The sequence below is a fragment of the Struthio camelus genome, chromosome 4, assembly GCF_040807025.1.
Source record: "Struthio camelus isolate bStrCam1 chromosome 4, bStrCam1.hap1, whole genome shotgun sequence".
In the NCBI taxonomy this organism is placed as follows: Eukaryota; Metazoa; Chordata; class Aves; order Struthioniformes; family Struthionidae; genus Struthio; species Struthio camelus.
In genome coordinates, this window is record NC_090945.1 from 24,323,979 (window position 1) to 24,343,482 (window position 19,504).

The 19,504-nt window shown below is 39.1% G+C and overlaps 1 protein-coding gene across 2 annotated transcripts in view; it reads right to left on the reverse strand.

Moving 5' to 3' along the window:
* The window catches only part of EGF (epidermal growth factor), a 65,620-nt gene that overhangs the window by 34,443 nt on the left and 11,673 nt on the right, over positions 1-19,504 (reverse strand). For both annotated transcript variants that reach the window (XM_009665410.2, XM_009665412.2), the window contains exons 3-10: positions 18,030-18,229; positions 16,893-17,074; positions 13,428-13,658; positions 11,756-11,958; positions 6,933-7,058; positions 5,771-5,893; positions 2,769-2,891; positions 1,491-1,616 (exon numbers count right to left, since the gene is read on the reverse strand). In XM_009665410.2, the coding sequence (XP_009663705.1) occupies positions 1,491-1,616; positions 2,769-2,891; positions 5,771-5,893; positions 6,933-7,058; positions 11,756-11,958; positions 13,428-13,658; positions 16,893-17,074; positions 18,030-18,229 (1,314 nt within the window). The remainder of the gene's footprint in view (positions 1-1,490; positions 1,617-2,768; positions 2,892-5,770; positions 5,894-6,932; positions 7,059-11,755; positions 11,959-13,427; positions 13,659-16,892; positions 17,075-18,029; positions 18,230-19,504) is intronic.

Below are 19,504 nucleotides of genomic sequence, written 5' to 3' on the forward strand. Positions count from 1 at the left end.
ATTTTAATAATATAATCAGCAATATCTAGTTAGTGAAAAAGGAAAACTCTGAAAGCTTCTTGTTTCTTTTAGGCACACATTCTTCTATTCTGTATAGCTCTGTACATTTTTCAGGTCCAATTATTTCATTCTCACTTAACTATAGTCATTATCTCAGGCCAACCCCAAGTGAACAGTGGAAACTGTCTCAGTAAGGACTGAAAGTATGAATCCACAAACAGACACACAAACCAAGATGTCTTTTATATAGCAAAGAAACAGAAAGTAAAATAAAAGAAAAGCTGAAAACAGAATATGCAATCTGGACTTAAAGTCATCTTCTTACCTCCAATGCTAGACAAATGTTTTAAAGACATAACAGAGAAGGAAAGGAGGAATTTGGTAGTATTTTATATTACTGCATAAAAAATCTCACATAGATGTGAGGTAATCTTAAGGTATGACTTAAGTTATTTTGGTAGTCTAAAACTGTTCCCCGAGAGAAAATTCTTGCTGTTCTTATTACTGAGCTAAAGGATAGTTTTGGAGCCAAAGTGCTAGATCCAGCACCAACCTGACTGGAAGAGCTAACATTTTAAGTAGGTAACAGCAGCAGACAAAATGGGGACCAGAAGAAAAAAGAAATGCAGGTACTTGCCGTAAATCCTACTTGTATCTGAAATCAAAGATAGATGTGCATGCATGTTTTAATGATCAATGCCTTGCCCAAGATCGTTATCAAAATTCATGATAAAGGCAGTAACTAGCCCAGTTGCATTTCACATTGAATGACTTTCACCTTGCCTTTGAGAAGCCTTTCACTGTAAAAGCAAGAAAAATGCTGTCCTATAATGAATAAAGGTTTTTCTTCATGCCTAAAATAATCTCACTTCTCATAATCATAACTTCTAATAATCTCACTTCTCGTAAGCTCACTTCTAATAATCATAACTTCTCTTTCATCCTTTCATCTCTTTCATGCACCTCTGTACACCTTGTTGCTCACACTGGAGTCTGCTCTTTTCTCAGAAGAAACAGATGGATGTGAAATCCAAATATGCACATCAAATACCTGGGCTCTGAGGTCAGTGGGGGGAGAAATATCCTAGTTGGTAAGGTCCTCCAACAGACTATTCCCTACGCTGTTCTCCAAATACAGGCACCTCAACCTGAGTTCTGTAACACTGGGCAGAAACTACATTCACATCTGTATGAAGACATGACAACCTGAATACTGCTGATAGACTAGTGGAGTATAGGATCCCCAAGTGAAATGCAGAAATTGGGTAACAGAAAGAATCTTTTGTGATGGAGACTGAACCATACAGCAGTCGTTCTGATATATTTCCAAATAACGAATGATTCCCAAATTGCACAACAGTAGCTTAAAACCAGTGCAAAAATGGAGCCCAGTGATACTATCCACTTAAAAAGACTCTAAAATGTTTTTGCTTGTTTATTGCCAAAAAATATTTATTGGCAGCGATATGTGAGCAAACCAAGAAACTCACCTATGGCAGTGCAGTGTTTTCTGTCCTTCTGAAGCTTATATCCAGGAAAACAAGCACACTCCCAGGAGGATGGACTTAAAGGAGAACATATCTGACTACAGCCACCGTTATCTGGAGATGTACAACCTTAAATAGAGCATTTAAAAATTTTAATTTTGCCATTCTAAGAAAAACTACAACAAAAGTATAAGCGTGAACAATCCGTCCTGTGACTAGGATTTCTGCAGTGAAAAGCATCTTGATGACCGACAGATTTCATTAAAGGCCTCCTGTTGAGAGAAGTAGTCTAGCAGATGAAAGCAAAATAGCAGCAGCTTCTTCTAGAGCTTTTCCTGAAAATTCACAACACAAGATGGGGGGAGTGGGATATATGAACAGAGGTTCCATGGGTTGATTATTTCAGAGAATTTTCTTCCGTGGAAATCTCATCCAATCTACAAGAGAGTAACAAATTCTATCAGATATTGCATTGCATGCAAAGAAACAGCAAATTAATGCCTTTCCCTAGGACAGCGAACCGATGAAGTCCACTGCTTCTTACGAAAAGAAACCATTCTCTCCTCTGGGGGCTGTACAGTGGTTATATCCACAACGCCAATCTGAGCTTACTCAGTGGAGCGTACCTAGAAAAACAGTAACACTGACTGAATCTATGTTACATACACTGCTGTCCAAATATGTAAGGGTTGTAAAAGGGGAATGGTATTTGTGAAGGCACAAGGCTGTCATTAATGGAGCTATCTTGACCCCTGAGACTGAAAATAGGCAGTTGAAGACCTTAAAGCCCCTGAATTTAGAAAGCTTCCTGGCATGGGGAATGATAGATTAGTGGGTGTAGCAGCTCCAAATATTCTGACTGCAAAAGTTCCATTTCTGGAAAATCAGATGAAAACGTTTTAAGTTAGAATGATCCAGAACCTCGGTAGCATGAGGTTGATAAAGTCATCTCCAGATTTCACCCAACTCCTAACTTTGCACTGTCTGTCATATGATTCCTGTCAAATATAAATTATAGATGTCTCTCCTGCTACAAACAGCTGGGAGATGCCTTGACCAGTACCAACAACAAAAGAATTTCACTTGCAAATATAAGATGTTACTGCTCAGAAACATCTATTAAAAATGAAGATGAATATTGCTCATCTTAGCACTCACTTGCACAATCATTTACAGCTATGCAAAATGAGTGTAAAATGCCATCCTTCACGTCTGGCTCTTAGTGCCAAGAACAAACTGACTTTGGCAGTCACTAAAACTAGAAAAATGTTAAATACTTGCCTGTGCATGTTTTGCCATCCACTTTGAGTACAGATCCTTCAGGACAAAAGCAAACAGGCCCTTTAGACGTCTGAAGGCAACCATGGCTACATTCAGTGACGTTACTTATGCAGGAAATTAGCTCTACAGTAATTTAAAAAGGAAAAACATCCTTAAATGATGAGAAAATCTTTTATTAATCCTCCCCACCCCCACCAAAGATGTGTTGACACTTCCTCAAATAGCAAAAAAAGCGTGATGGGAGGGAGTGTCTGTTTCCCAACCCTGCCTCTGCCCCCCAACACCCTCTCCTAACTGTAGCAAAGGAGAAAGCCAAAACTGCAGCAGGGTCCTGAAACCATTACACTGATCAGCTTTATATTTTCCAAAATTTTAGGAAGGAGCGTTAGCAAAATAGGAATAATTTAGAAATTTAGAAAACCCTCTTTCTTACACTTAACTAAAAATATGTCAGGCTTCAAAACTCACACAGAAGTTGTACTTAAAGAATAACTACAAATGCAGAGAGAATGAGGAAGAAATGCTTTCCCACTACTCCCTGGGTAACCAAGCTGGAATCAATGGAAATAGGAGATGAACCTTCCAGAAATAAAATCAAGTTCCTTAGTGGTAAATCTTGAAACTGTAAGGGCAACACCAACTGAGGACCTGGCAATGTCTTTCCTCTTTTTTCTATTATAACTGTTGCAGTGCCAACACTTTGAATACTTCTTTAATTTTCTTTCTCTTTTATGCAATTTCAAAGGGTATCCCTCCTTCCAGCCTCTGCACTGTAGTGCTACATCTCTTTATGCTTCCCGCAGTGCCATATGGCAACATCTGTTGGAAGACTGGAACTAATGCAGGTTTCCCGCAGCTGCTCCTTTGAATCAGCAGCATACACTGGCTTAAATGGTGCATAGCTGTTGCAAATATTCCTTCTCCAAGGCAACTGCACTCTGGACTAGATCGTTCTAACCCCTTAAGCACAACAAATAGGGTCAAGAAACTGATCTCGTGTTTATTTCTGACCAGAGCCTGTGGCTTTAGACTGAAGAACTTCATACAGGACTTGGAAGACAGAGCATCAAAATGTCTGGTCAGCATGTGGGCTTCTCACCTTGCTCCTGTCTCTCAAGTTGCAGAGATGGTGACATATCTGCCTTGCACTGCAGTACTTACGGAGTTGTAATGTCCATGCTGCGTCCCTAGCCTGTGTTAGAAAAGCATTATTTCCTACCTAATTTGAGCTACCCAAAATATAGGCATATAGTTTAAGCTAATCATCCGGAGTGGGACTGAGTCACACAGTGCCTAGAGTCATTTTGGATGTAGAAGGATATCCTACCTCCCAGCAGCCTCCGGCTCCAGAAATCCCATAGGACTTCTATCACATCTGACTGCCTTGTGCAGCTGTCTTACAACCCCTAGACCTCCATGGTTAGGGCACTGAATCCTGCTTCCCGCTTGCTCTTAATAGAGAAGTAGTGGTGCTTCTTGCAGGCCTAAAATAGTCAGATCAGCTTGTAGAGTCCATTAGACTCTATGGCTACATATACGCTTTAGCACTGATATTTAATATACCCTAGCTCCTGATCCTGCCATAACACAGACTGAACCAAGTGGTGTGCACTGGCACTTCTTTCTGGGGCAATGTTTTGCCAAGAAAATAATGTTTTCTTTCTGTGTAAACAAGATTGAGGGATCCTTGTGTATGCCTAAGTTTCACTTCATTAAGAAGAAGGAAAGTGACTGCGAATACCTCAAGACCTCAAAAACTTGGATGCATTCCACATTTTATGTTCTAGACTTAGTTTAGAAAGGCCTAATTCAGCTGTAGGTTGAATATACACAATGCTGCACAAAGGAAGAGCAAAATCCTGACTCTTACTATGACTAAAATATGGTCCCTAAGCTTACTGAAACAGAAATCTTTGCTTCTTCCCCTCCAGTTCTCTGCTCTGTGCATTCAGTTTCTTCACGTTTGGCCAGCTTCAGACAGCTTCCTTGTTTAAGTATCTATGCTATATGGATAGGCTCTCTCAGGCATACTTTTTATATACAACTTAATTGATTAAAAAAAGAAAACTCCCAAACTGCAGCAGCCACCCAGAACAAATAACTTTACTGATACTTTTGTGTGCCTTATTTATTGCAAACAGATGTTCCTGCATTTAATTTCATTAATTTCATGCCCATTAGCAATGCCATTAACCCTGATCTGAAGAGATAAGTGATGATGCTGTAAGCTGCTTGTTCACAGCCTGGACAAATTTTTATGCAGGTTAGACAGAGTGAATCAAATTCAGAGATCACTTTTAAAAAGATATACTTGCTTATCCACCTTTCATGTGCCACAGAGCCTAAACTGAGCAAAGGGGTCTCCCTAGTTTGGGGTCCAAGATCAAGAAGATACCTACTTACAAATGCATGTATACGGCAGTCAGATTTTTTGTTACTTCTCTGTGACTAACTGAATCATCATCCATTATCAGTATTTCCAACTGGCCCAACATCCAGTTACTCCTAAGTGTCTCCTGAAGATGAAGCAAAATGAGGAAGTGTGCATTCTTTGCCCCATTTACTGTATTTCAATATTCCAGCGTAAGCTCTGTTGCTAGCTTCCGCTGCCCGAAAAGGGTCAGCGTACAAGCCAAGTAATCGTACAGAGTTCCCCCAAGGTGAAGCTGACAGTTTGCAAGTGACTCACTAAATACTATAAAATTTACACCCATGACTAACCATTAGGGCTCCATCCAGGCATCCTGTAGCAGATACACAGAAGCAGTAGACCTGACTCCTTTCTACTCCCCAGGCGGCTCACGTCTGCTTACTCACGTGTAACTTACATTTCCTTAAACATGACCTCTGAATTTGGTTCACTCAGTTTAAGCTGATCTTACTTACATAATAACAGATTGGAAGAGAGCAATGCAACACACAGTACTTTCAGTGATTGAAGTGTTAAGTGAGGACTGTCTCCAGTATCATACTGGAAGTGTTTATGTGCTACTGCTACTTACCATGACATGTTTTCCTATCAGGCAGCAGAACAAAACCTCTTGGGCAGGTGCAGTAATAGGAGCCAGGGATGTTCACACAGCCCAAAGTACAGCCATGATTCCAAAAGCCACATTCATTGATATCTGCCAAGAGAAGCACTGTATCAGAATAAGGTTGTCAGACAGTGTTAAGGAATTAGATTAATAAAACAAGCTACCAGTCTTCAAGAAATACCTCTTGTTCAGCCATTCATTTTGCAAAACATGTTGGTACTAATAAATGATAAAAAGCAAGTTTGCCGAGCTTATTCAATCAAGCATTAAAAAACTTCTGGCAAAGCCAATTGCGTATAATTATACCGATACAACTTAGCCTCAGAAATTTTCACTATTCAGTGAAAATAGAATGGACTTTCAAAAGTAAGCCTTTCCATACAGATTCCAACGGCAGTTAAATCCTGTGTGTACACCTCTCCCCCCTGCCAATCACATTAAATACTGTCTTCAGACAAAAAATTATTTTAAAAAATCTGGCTCCAACATGACTCAAGTAAAATTCCTATACCAAAGAAGTGGCTTAGGATTTCCATTTTGGAAAGTGATTGCAGTTAATTTTCTGAGAAGTGAGTTGCTGCTCTGCTTATGCAATTCTGTAAAGGTTATAAGTTTTTATCTTTCAGTGCCTTTATGACTTTGCAAATCTGGTCCTGTAGTGGAAAAAAAGTGCTTCTCAAGTGTTACATTAACTATAAATAATAATAATAATAATTAATTTTTATTAGAACAATCCCGATTGAAACATTCAGAAGCAAGTCAGGTATTCAAGTCATTTTTCAAAGTGGGACTTCAGATAGCCGTCTCATTTCAGGATCTCTCAACATTTCACCTTTGGTGATGTTATTTGTTTTAAATTTTCCAGGCCCATAAGCATGCCTGCTTCTCTAAAGCTCCTCTACTCAGGCTAAGACCAAAATTTCCCACAAGAATAGCACTTCCTGTGACATTTTGATAGGTCTCCTTTCAGACTATATCAGGACCTGGAAGGACACAAAAATGAAATGGCACAACGGAAATTTTTAAGATCTCAGAGTTTTCTGTCATACTCAAAATATGAGCGCAGTAGAAGAACAGAAGAAGCTTTGTCATGTAACAGAATAAAGCTGACAGAAGAGTCATATATTACCTTCACAAAACTGTCTATTTCGACTCAAAATAAAGCCACTAGAACATTTACACCGATGAGTCCTTGAGTCTGGCCTGCAGATTCTTCTTCTGCACTTTTCTTTGTTCAGATCACAGGATCCTTTTTCTGGAAGAACAAATCTAATGTAACTCTTTTGAATAAGTCTTCTCCTTCTCAGTAGCTATTTGCTCAACCTGAGGTAATAACACCTCCAATCATTTTTTATTGGTAAAATCAGGCCAAAAAGTCATTATGAAAAAATGAAGATACTTAGAGGAGTAAGTGCAGGTCTGTGTGAATGATCATTTCTGGCTCCCTGTCAGCACAAGGCAGATCTAGAGAGAACAAGGAATAGGGGATGCCTTGGTTTGGGCAGGTGGATACCTATAGTAACTACGGAAGGATCTTCAGGAGATTCATCAAAACAAGATGCAGGATGACTGGAACTAACAGGGATTCTCCTGCCTTCCTCATCCCCTGCTTTACACAACTGTTCACATGGAAGCTCCTGTATAGCAGGCTTATAATGCAGCCCATCCAGCACACCATTCTATGTTAGCAGGCTCTGTAAAATGCTTGGAGAGCGCAAGGGAGAGAGCGAAGGGGAGAGAGAAAGAGAAAAAAGAAAAAGTGCAAGTATGAGGACTGGAAATATTAAGACAAACTAGTATAACTAGATAGATCATAAGAACTCTACAGTATATTTAATTTGGACAAAAAACATTAGCAGTCTAGAGAATCTTTCTACTGAAGTGGATCGTGGGTTCCTGACAATTAGAAATGTATGCATTATAAATCTTTGTTTATAACACTGTGTCCCAAAAAGTCAGAACACTTCTGATGCCCCAAAAGATATGTTCAAAGTTTCTTCAAAGGAAGCAGAAAAGAGTACTCAACAGGTCTCCAAGAATCCTCTGACTTCTCTTCTCTCATAGAAAAAGGCAAGCAGGTATTTAAGTATCTTTTTTACAGGAAAGATTTGCAGCGCCTGATATCTGTGCCCAGCTATCTTTTACAGTTGGTGCTTTCGCAGATATGCAACATTGTCTTATTTTTGTCTCCCAAACTATTATTTCGGTTTTAATCTTCCTAATCTTCTCCTGGGGTTGCTTGTCCCTTTTCCAAGCTAAGAATAGCTGAACTGCTGCTAGTGAATGTGGGTATGCAGCCACCCACACACAACTCTGTCTTTGCCCTGTGCTGCCTGTGTAATGTAAAAGAAATCACAGGCTTATATAGACAGAGTATGTATTTGTATGTGAACAAATTCTTGTGCTATTTCCATTTCACCCTGTGAATTCCAAATGATGGAGAGCAGCATAACATTTAAGCTCAATCTTCTACTACCCACAGTGAAAACACTGGCCAGCTAAGGGAATGACACGTCACATCCATAAGCAAATGAATCAGTCTCCTGGACAGAGATTTCAGTTTGGCTGAAAGCATCAAGATTGCACTTACTTGCATCAAACTGATTAATTCTCCTCTAACGTTAAGTCATATTGTTACATGAAGAATGATGAATGGATGACTAGATGGATATTATCTATGTTACTAAACACACTAGCTTTTTAAAGGCTTGGTCTTTACGTGGTTTCAGCTCAGCCTCTGTTTTCGTAGAACGTTTTGTAGAACACTGGATCCTTATTCGTTGTCCCTAATGCAACTAAATCAGACGTATAAAACAGCAGAGCGTCTATCCTCAAATACACAACTCATAATAACGATAAAAGTGCAAGTACATGCAGTGCAGTCTCAAAACAATACAAATCAGAGAAGAGATCATATTCAAGGCTGCATCTTACAATTATTACTGGGGCTATTATCTTGTCCCTTGCTTGTACCATTACTGATAAAACAAAACCGAAGGCAGTTGGATATTAAAAAGAACTAATAGATGCAGCAATTTTGCAATTTGAACAACCTCAAGAAGATGCTCTTTTTTTAAATTAAATAATTTTTAGAACTCAATATTGCCAAAGCCCACTGTCAAAAAAAGGCTCAAAACTTAAGAGTAGATGGTTACTGACTTATGAATCACAAAGTTTTTAAGATAATTTTTCTGGAAGGGGAAAGTTAAACATTTTCTAGAAGAACAGACACCAGGAATCATCTTTTCTCTTCTTTTTTTTTTCCCCCCTCTGGTTACCTCTTTTAAAGGAAAATGGGTGTTCTCAGATAATAGCCTGATGCCAGTATCTCACACAGGAATGGGAAAAAACGTAAGTCCTCTTTCAAAAAATCCTGGGTACTCTGAACATGATTTCCTCTTAATTTTTTAACTTATCAGGGAAGATGCTTAAAAAAAAATTCAGAGGCAGTCTTTGAGGTTTTAAAGTCATCCGGACATTTATGAGCCATTATTAAAACTGAAAATAACATTCCATCAGGCACTTATAAATATATACAATATCATCAAATATAGGGTTAGTCACTCAAGGCTTGAGGTATATGAAAGGCCTCCTCTGGGATTTTGCCCTACCAAAGCTATTGTGTGGGGTTACAGCAAGCCCATAGCTGAATTAATGCTCTTCTCTGCACTTATTGACCCTGAACAATTCAGAAAAGTCTTTTGAAAGGGAAGCAAATAAGGGTATATGAGGAATTTAAGTAGTGGTGAGAAGTCTAAAGCAAATAATGCAAATTTCAGTTCAAAAAACCAAATCCTGTCAGCTGAGCACTTCTTGTTAGTCCGCTTTTCCTCCGAAGGAACTCACTTGCTATCTGCTTTAAATAAGGCATGAGAATTCACAGTTTACACTATATTGCAACATACATTTGCTTAGGCTGTACAGAGCATCCAATTAGTCTAGATACGCTTTCATCTCCTGGTTTCTCTGTTCTAAGATTTACAGTAAATCTCATTTGTACTCCAGGCTCATAAGCCCTCCTTTCATCCCAGGTCTTGTACCAGATAAGCCAAATAACGTACATGCAAAGTCCAAAAGGTTCATCTGGATTCAGACAGTTAAGCTTCTTTCTACTCCATCACTTTCAAGATTTTTTATAAGAGGTATTTGGAATAAAAAAAGCACTACTGCTGATACCACTTATTGTCATTACTGCCATACTTTTAAAAGATACGTTGGAAATAGAGCGGTAAGTATTATAAGGCATTTTACAAACACAAGTAGTTTATTTACCAAGGAAAAGGGAGGAAAAAGTTTCTAGTGGAAAGAGAAGCGCTGGAAAGCAGCATGCTCTGGGAAGAAGGGGAGTTAATCTTTTGAGAGAAGAATAAAACTTAAGCACCCGCAGTCAATGAGCATTATGCTAAACACTCCTGTGGAGCGAAGACACGTAACAACCAATAGCCCCTGAGGTTCAACAGTCCACCATCACAAACTTTCTTGGTCACAGTTTCTCCTTCTCCATCCTCATGCACATGCAGACACGGTGACTGACAATATCCAAGCAGCCTCCACGAGACACAGGGTCTTTGAAATCTCATTACAACAACCCTGGCCATGTGTGGACGTGTCACCATCTGCATCACAAATGTATCCTTCCCTAGTTCCTCTGTGTGAGTGCAAGAGATGCATGCGCTGAGAAGAATGATTCCATTTGCCAGGACGACTCTTTCCCTTGAAGGAAGCACAAAACAGGGAAAGTCTCTGAATGAAGGTTCCCTGTGTTCTAAAGCGTAAGTTTTATCTCCAAGAGCGCTTTCTCTTCTGCATGTCAACAGCTCTTTGCGCTGCCAATGAAGCATTTCAAGGAGAAAGTCCCTTTGAAGATTTTTATAACCCTGCTCAGACCAGGCTTGGGGAAAGAGAGGGAGCATGACACTATACAAAGGTGTTGGCTAGCATGCGTAGAGTGAAAGCCTATTTGATAGTAGATATTTAGGAATGGTTCAAGAGAGATACCTACAGTTTCATTTTTGCTCATATAAACACTGCTTTCTCCAAGTGTCTTTACACCACCCCATCTGGAGACCTAGGACCATCTTCCCTTGGGAGTTCCACAACTCTTGCTAGATATTCACAAGTGCCTGAGTCACTACTTGTCCTGCTGTTTGCTCAGTTGTTCACATCTGAGTAAAACTGATGCCAAAAGCTACTCCATTAAAGCAGTAATACTTTGTTTTCCAGAGAGCAGAGAACAAGGCATTATTCCTTCTGGACAGGTATATTCTGCATTGCACTTCCTACTGTCACAGCAGGAATCTTCAGGAGGGTAAGCCACCCATAGTCATCTACCTTCATTTTCTGATCCCACAGTGAAATGCAGTGACATGGCCACTTTATACTGCAGATTACAACTGATCTCAATTAAACAAAGACCCTCATTTGATAGTTCCTATTGCAAATTCAGCTCCGTCTGCCACAGGGTGACTCTTAACCCAGTCATTCCACAGTGAACCTGAGACATACACATTATTGCTAGTGGGACATAACGACACACTACTTAAAATCCATCCTTTACTGCCACAGTAAATAATCAGAGGTTTTCGTATCGGCATTAGAGTGAAACATCCAGGAGGGAACAGAACTTCGATAATCTACATGAAGAATTAAAAAGCGGTAAGTTTTGTGCATTTAACAGGAAAATATAAAAACATCTATATGTAAATAAAAGAGAAGAGAGGGAGAAAACCACATTTATGTGTATGTCTTTCTAGATTAACAGAGTGAGTTCATGCTCAGCATGCTTCCTGTCTGATACTCCAGTTGGAATCCTGAATCACTTAAGTTAAAAGTAATTTTGTCATTGCTTCATTGAACCTTATATTTTTGCTGAAAAAAATATTACCGCAAAAGATCAGAGTATATTACATTATTATTCTCACACATGTAACTATATCATTACAGTTTACTTACCAAAATCCTGAGAATCTTCTCTTGCACCTGGCTGTTTGAATGGATGCACCACTTTTATCTCCACTGGTGGAAAAAATGATGGTTTCAGGCTAATTGTGACTACAGCTTTTCCAGTATACTTGTTGGCTCTCTGTATCATACCAGATTTCAACTCTGAATAGTACAAGTGGTCAGCAAAGACAGACATGCCAAGCAACTGATGTCTGTAACAAATACAAAATAACACCAAGTGGCACACTATTGGATCCTGGCATATTTACTCACTCATAGATTTCGTTTAAGCATCTAGTTCAGTCAAGTGCACTGAAAATACCCTTTTTTTTAAATTGCATTCTACATAATCTTATATATGAACAAGTCAGGTGAGATGCCATAGATATTGCCAAATAACACAGCACTCAGAATCCTGCAGATTTGCAAGAATCAGCTGCAAAACCATGAACGTTTTGCACAAGTTACATGACCAGTTGTTCAGGACTGACTCAACGCAGAGAGAAAGCCTAGGTATTGCCCTGCTTCTGTAGAACCCAGCACCTAAAACAGGTGCTTGCTTTGTAGAAGGATCTAGGCCAGTTAAGTCCCTTCTTTTCCCCATTTCCAGAGCCTTTTCTGAAGCTTCTGACTGTACCAAGAAACTGGGGGGCAGGGGTTCCTGAAATCCACCTTGCAGCTTTTCCTGCTGCTGCATGAAGTTAGTTCCCATTTTCTGGTCAATTACAGCAGCCAGCAGGAACCATAAAAGGGTCCGGTTTTGAATAAGAGAGAAGGGAGAAAAAGCATTAAAAGCAGGATTTTTAGCCTCCATATTCCAGAACATATTGCAGGTAGGAAAAGGAGGATCCATATCATCCAGGGTCAAAGGAGAAGTGTTGATGCCCAGAAAACACCGGCCAACTCAAAGGAGAAAGGAGAAGAAAAATTCCAATGAGACAACTGGCAGTGCAGGAGAAACCTCAGCTTTGCATTAATCTGACAGAACTGCAGTGACACAGGGTAACTTTCTTCTGAAAACTTACTTGGTGTGGAACATCTGTACACACAAAGTGTGAAGGCCAGATGTTAAAGGCGCCGGAATGGACATGGATCTAACAGGCTCTCAGCTGTGCTTAGCCCAGGCGGTGGGGAGCAAGGTGGAATGAGGCTGCTCCGTAGGACAGATTTCACCAGATCTGCTGAGGTTTGCGGGAGAGACTGTGCTCTGGGGGTTATTCAAGCCTCCAACCCAGCAGCAAAGAAGGACAAGTTTAGAGGAGGATAGGAAAGACCTGATCTAGCTCAGACTCTTGAGCACAGCTCAGATGCTTGAGCTCACCCACTGTGACCTTGGACAAATCATTTAATCTCTTTGCTTTTGGCTTCTCTATCTGCAGAAAAAGGCCACTAACAAACACTCAGAGGGGATTCCTGAGGATTAAATAGTTACCGTTTGCTAAAAGCTTCGACGATGAAGAGTGCTGACCAGCAGTATTATCCCTACAGCACAGAAAAGAAGTTCTGACTTTTCATTTTCCTATCAGTAATTTTAAATACACTGCTACAGGCCATTTCTGCTATACTTTATGCTCCTTACCATGTTATGAACAAACAAAATAAACAGGAAAAGAAGGAGATGGCCTTGAATCTATCCCCTGAAAATGACTGTTTTATTTCTGCCCTGCTCAGAAAAACTCACCGAACAGAATTTTTGAGCAAGTGAACAGCTTCACCATCATAATCACATGATCCAATATGGGAAATTTCTTTCTCATGGTCATGTTGGATCCAGTAGAGTCTTAGGTCAATCAAATCCAGTGAGATGGCATTTATTTCTTCTGTGGTTCTTACAACATTTCTCATATCACTTCCATCAAGGGTCCCTCGGTATATGCTGGAAACAGTACCATCTGAAGACCAAAATAATAACCTGCAAACAAGATAAGCGTATTTTGAAAAAAAAACTTTTTGTAAGATTATGTCATTGCTGCACATTCCTTGTTTAGCTGCTCCTGTATACAGATTTTTTATTTCTTATCACAGTGATTCCGAAACAAAAACTAATAATAAAGCCGGGGGCTTTCTTAACACAGGCTAACTTATTCAAGGAAAACACCATATCCATCTCCCCTTAAGAGAACTCTTAAAATTAGAAATCATTTCTGACAACAAAGTTTTGTCTGTTTAACAGAAGCAATGTTATTGCTAAAATTTTACTAGAGTTGTTTTCTTATTTTAAAAAACATGTTTCTATTATGGACAGTATGGCTCAGCGCAGGAAGTAGTGAGATGCTAGAAATTTCTCTCAGGTAAGTCAAGAAGAAATCAGTCCAGCTTAATCATGAAGCTCTATTGTCTCTGTATCTGCTTTGTTCAGCCATGCAGTCGGAGAAGGAAACTGGACTAACCTCTCAAACCTACAGGAGATTCCAGCAAGCTTGGGAAATGGCACATTTGTGGGGCAGATCTGCATTACCCTCCACCTATGCTACGCTTAAGGGAAGAAGCTATCTCCAAAAATTCTAGTCCAACACATCACTCAGTGGTACTTGACTTAAAAATACCATCTCTATAATTGTTCGCATTCCTTTTTACCTTTCTGCTGGCTATAGCAGCCAGACTATGCTGCCATTAAATTAAGCACAGTTAAAATAAAGCTCCAATATCAAAAATAATTATGCATTCAAACTTCTTATATGTGAAGTTATTCATGGATCAGGATCTAGATTGACTGATGTGTCTAAGATTAGCAACATTTCTTCCAAAATGGCAAGTGATCACAGAATCACAGAATCGTTTAGGTTGGATGGGACCTCTGGAGATCATCTAGTCCAAGCTCCCTGCTCAAGCAGGGTCACCTAGAGCATATTGCCCAGGATCACATCCAGACAGGTTCTGAATATCTCCAGCAAAGGAGACTCCACTACCTCTCTGGGCAACCTGTTCCAATGCTCTGTCACCCTCACAGTGAAGAAGTTTTTTCTCAGGTTCAGATGGAACTTCCTGTGGTTCAGATCCCTGATTCATGTATGTTTTTTTTTTTTTAAGTTTGGGTTTAGATTTCTTTTTGTTTTCATTTCTTAAACTTAAACACACACGTTCCAAAAAGCATTTTCATTTTGCTTTGTTTTCACAAAATTTTAAGATCTAAACATATAAAACAATGTAGCATAAAGCCAGCTATACTATGTTTACATTAATCATATGTTGAAGACCCCCAAATGGATTAGATCTTACTAGCAAAGGGCTGTACTAACCAAGCAGAAAGAAAAAGTCCCTGCCTCATGGCCTTTCCACTCTGTTACATAGTCTACAGTTATCATAGCTTTTAATGTATAGGTGAAAATATGTTTTAAGAAGGTCCATCAGATTTTCTATGACTCGTTTAAACACTTCACTAATAATTGCTTGCATTTCTATAGCATCTATTATTTAAAAATCTTTAGAGCTCTGGAACTTTGGATAGGTACTAGGATTCACATTTCACAGATAAGGAAACTAAGAAACAAAGGTGATTACAGTCTCAGTGCAAGCCTTATGCAAGTCAATAGATGGCAGGATACGATACAAACAAATAGGAAAACAGAAGAACAAGGACCAGAAACCAGCTCAAGAAATTGCTTGCCTGTACTGTATTTGCTCTCTCTTCTCAATTCTTATTTTTCAGCATACCTAAACTCCATTCAGAAAAATCAATCTGATAGAAATGGTTATGTTATTATTACTAAAATAATTCTACCACTACTAACCAGACACATTTTTTGAGAAAAAACAGTTACTAAGATATCACATTGACCTCTATTACTTGTGTGAGTTGCACACATTTGAGGGAAGACATTGTTAGCATCAGACTTAGCGTATGTTTATACTTGCTGCGTTACATTTGTCTTAATTCACATCATATATACAGCTCTCAGAGTTTTCACACACGCAAAACGGACCAAGACATAGAAATGATGTTAGACTCCCGGGAGTCTACATTCTTCACAGTTTATTACCAGCTAACTTGCCTCTCTGTAAGTACATGTGTACAGCTTTAACGCTTGGTGAATCCCACCTAGATGAATATATGCACTTGAGTTTGTCCAGAAAGTTTAGTGCAAGTTCAATAAATATATTCCTATAACGCCATTTGCAACTTATTCCTCTGTGCAATTAGGCCAGGGGACTTGAGGACTTGTAAGAATTTCCAAAATTGGTAAATATGACATTCAAAAGCAGATCAGAGAAAAAAAATATATAGGCTTTTGTTCAGGCCTTTAAGACCTATCCAAATGACAACATTCTAAGGGATACTAGTAATGCATCAGGAAGTTGGTTTACGTATAAATGCACAAGGAAAGAGCACATAAGCCTTAATATTAAAATAAGTCCATACTATTCTGAGCAACTTTATTGCAAACTGAAAGTATAAACAAAAATATGTTATTGCTGTACCAAACAGAAGCATCTCAAAGTCTCCTCCGCTTTTATTTTTGAAAACTTGAATGGAAGAGCTTTACACGTCAAGATAAATCAGCATGGAGAGATCACTGTGACAATCCATATCGGTAACTCCTGAGGAGGCCAAATCTCTCATGTGATCATGGTTCTCAGCATGAATGGCTTGGAGCTGAAAGAAGCATCTTTATGATGACCAGATTACTAGTGATACAGAGTAGCAACAATAGTTTCAGAGCCAATAAGCAGAGCAACTGAGGGACAAAGGAAACAGGAGCAAAACTTTAAGTTTGGCTTTTTTCAGAAGATACACCAATTTATCTTCCAAGCATGCCAGGTCTGGAGCACAAGGGACTCCGACCATCTGCAGGGACATTCCCCTTTCTTCTTCCAAGTCCTCTTTCCTGCTGCTCTGATACTTCACTGTCTTTGAGAAAGAACCAGCAATGCCTATTTTCCCTCAGGTCTCCTCACCAGCAAAAATCTTCCCTTACGACCAAAAGATACAGTTTCTGTATTAGATCTCTGTGGGCTTTTGCTACACATTTCTCTATTTATTTCTTATATGGTTATTAACCTTTTATCCTACCTGGTCAAAGCTGAAGGAATTATTGGACTATAGATAATCCAACGTGTGTGGACTATCCTTATGCCTATAAATCACAGTCACAACACTTAGAATATTCTGAGTCCATTTCAATATTACTAACCTAGTCAAAATTACCTTTGCTCGGCATCAATGGCAATTCTTGTGGGACGACCAACATCTCTGAGAAGAACTCGGCGTTTTTTCCCGTTCATGTCTGTCACTTCAATGGTTGCTCTTTGTCTATTGGCCCAAAGAATATCTTGATTTACCCAGTCAATAGCAAATCCTGAAATGCCTTTATCTATGTAACAAAGTCTCTGTAAACAAAAAAGTTGACAAGAAGCATCCCAATTATTACCTTGAACTTGACTTGCAATATATGGACTATGGTGCCAGACTGGGGCTTCCCATTTCATTCCACTTCCTTTTCTTTCAGACTGCAGAAACTTCACTTTCTTAGTCTTTAACCACTTCATTTGGTCATCTTTGTATTTGCATATACCCCCTCTGAACTGTCTGACTACCTCAGAGAGAGAAACTGTCTCCAGGGGAAATAGGGAAATATGCTGGACGGATCTTTTAGCTAGAAAGATTTCCTGTATTTGGCACGCTATGAAGTACCCAGACCTGTGCTGTTACAGATGGAAGACCACCTGGCACACTGCTGCTGGACCCTGATATTTAAAAATCAGTGTGAAATATATCATCTCCACAGGAACTCTGGCAGTATCTCTCAAACAAAAGAAGACTCTCAGAACACTGAAGTTCAGCCACAGCACCCTGTCTTCCCTTCTTAATCAGCGAGACGCAATGAACTATACAGCTTTTTCTGAACAAAAGATGTAGCACTGAAAGAAGCATTTACACAACCATAGAAACCAATAAAAGGTTTGAGAAAAAGAGTAGGAACTCAAATGCATTCTCCTCATACCATTTGTGCTAGTTTGAGTTACAGTAATCTGGAAGACAAACTTCCATAATGCCAGTAATTAATTTAAAACTGATAAGACACATTATTGTCTTCAAAGCTTTGGTTTGTCTAAATTTCCTCCCCTTCCTCTTTAACTCCACTAACTTGATCCCCAGAAAATACTAAATGTACTGTGAAAGTCAGTAAAACAGTAGAGACTCAGGTCTCTCTGGTGCTTACCAGAACTATTACGACAGCAAATACTATTTATATTCAAAAGTGCCAATCAATGAACAGGGTTGTTTCAGTAGAGGGTATAATGTTCAGTAACTCGGGGATTTTCAGAGTACTGATTACCTTACCTCTCGTTTTGTGCCATTCAGGTGAATTCTTTGCAGAAGCTGTCTTTCAGAGTCAACCCAATACACTTTCTCATCTGCATAATGAAAGTCTATAAGTGTTGACTGACCAGTATCAGCCACCAATCTTTCGTGATTTGTTCCTTCAGCGTCAATTCTGAAGATGGCATTTCCATTGCTAAAAAGTAAGAAAGGTGCAGGGTCTGGTGTGCAGAAAATAAAGATACCAATTAGATGTGTATGGTACTGTTGCCACATTAAATTCTCATCGATACTAGCCATAGCAAACACTCAGGATCTAACCATCTTTCTCATATTTGCATATTTTAATGATAGCTTTCCAGGTACATCCCAGAGAACCAATATGACATAAACTTGAAGTCCCTTCACATGTACTGCTGAAAATGTCCTAGGTCAAAAAACTGACTCATGAAACTGAAACTGCAATAAGAATTGTTCCCACTAGTCTCAAATCCTATAGTCTAGTTGGAGGTCAAAAGAACAATTTTATGCACACCTCGCTTTTAAGACATTTAAAACATAGTTAGAAAGACTGAGAACTTGGTTTACCTGAAACAACCCATCATGGCATACAAAAAAAGTGCTAATCAAGTAATTCTGAAATACAATTATTAATCCAGAGCCAACTGAATAATGGCTTTAAAACATGTCTAATCACTTGCTGAATTCATCTTCCAGCAATGCAAAGGAGACCCTCCATTCACCAAGGATGGATGTCAGCAAGGATGCATTGTAATCAGTTTTTGCTCATACACTTTCGAAATATTGAACTACTTCTACTGACAAGCTTTAGCCACATTTTAACTAAGTATCTTTACAATTAACATGAAACCTGAGGCTTTGAACAGCAGACATGTCTCCTATCAATTTCAGCCAGATGTTCCACATTTACCATGATTGCAAGGCTGTTTGATTCAATGCCCTTCATAGTAGAGGAAAGAGACCAAGTTTGATTTCTCCAGTGAAGAGCAGGTTAGGCAGCAAATTCTGACAAGCGCCCAAAATGTATTTTACTGTTATTCACAAGAAAGATGACCAAAACTCTAATTTCTATAACAACAGATTGCTTTGTATCTGGACTTTTCAAGGTATTACCCAGTTGTAACAGCTGCTTCTAGGATGCTAGTGACACCTTTTTTTGCTGCTATTTGTACTGAGCAACACCATGTGAGAATATTTAAACTATGAAGACTTGCTTTACGTAAATGGTAAACGAATGTTGAACTGTAGCAAGGTTGATTTATGTCAGGAATTTGGCAGTTGTACTGCTTGTATTTTGCCAATTACTTGACCAACTGCATATATATACTTTGTTTTTGCTCTTTCCAGGCTGAATTTCCCATCAGGGTCCTGTGAATGAGGGTTGTAAATGGAATGCGGACTGAAGAATTTCATTTTGTTTGGATTTTCTTCGACTTTAACTGCAGAGGCACCAGTCAGATTTGGGACTTAATATT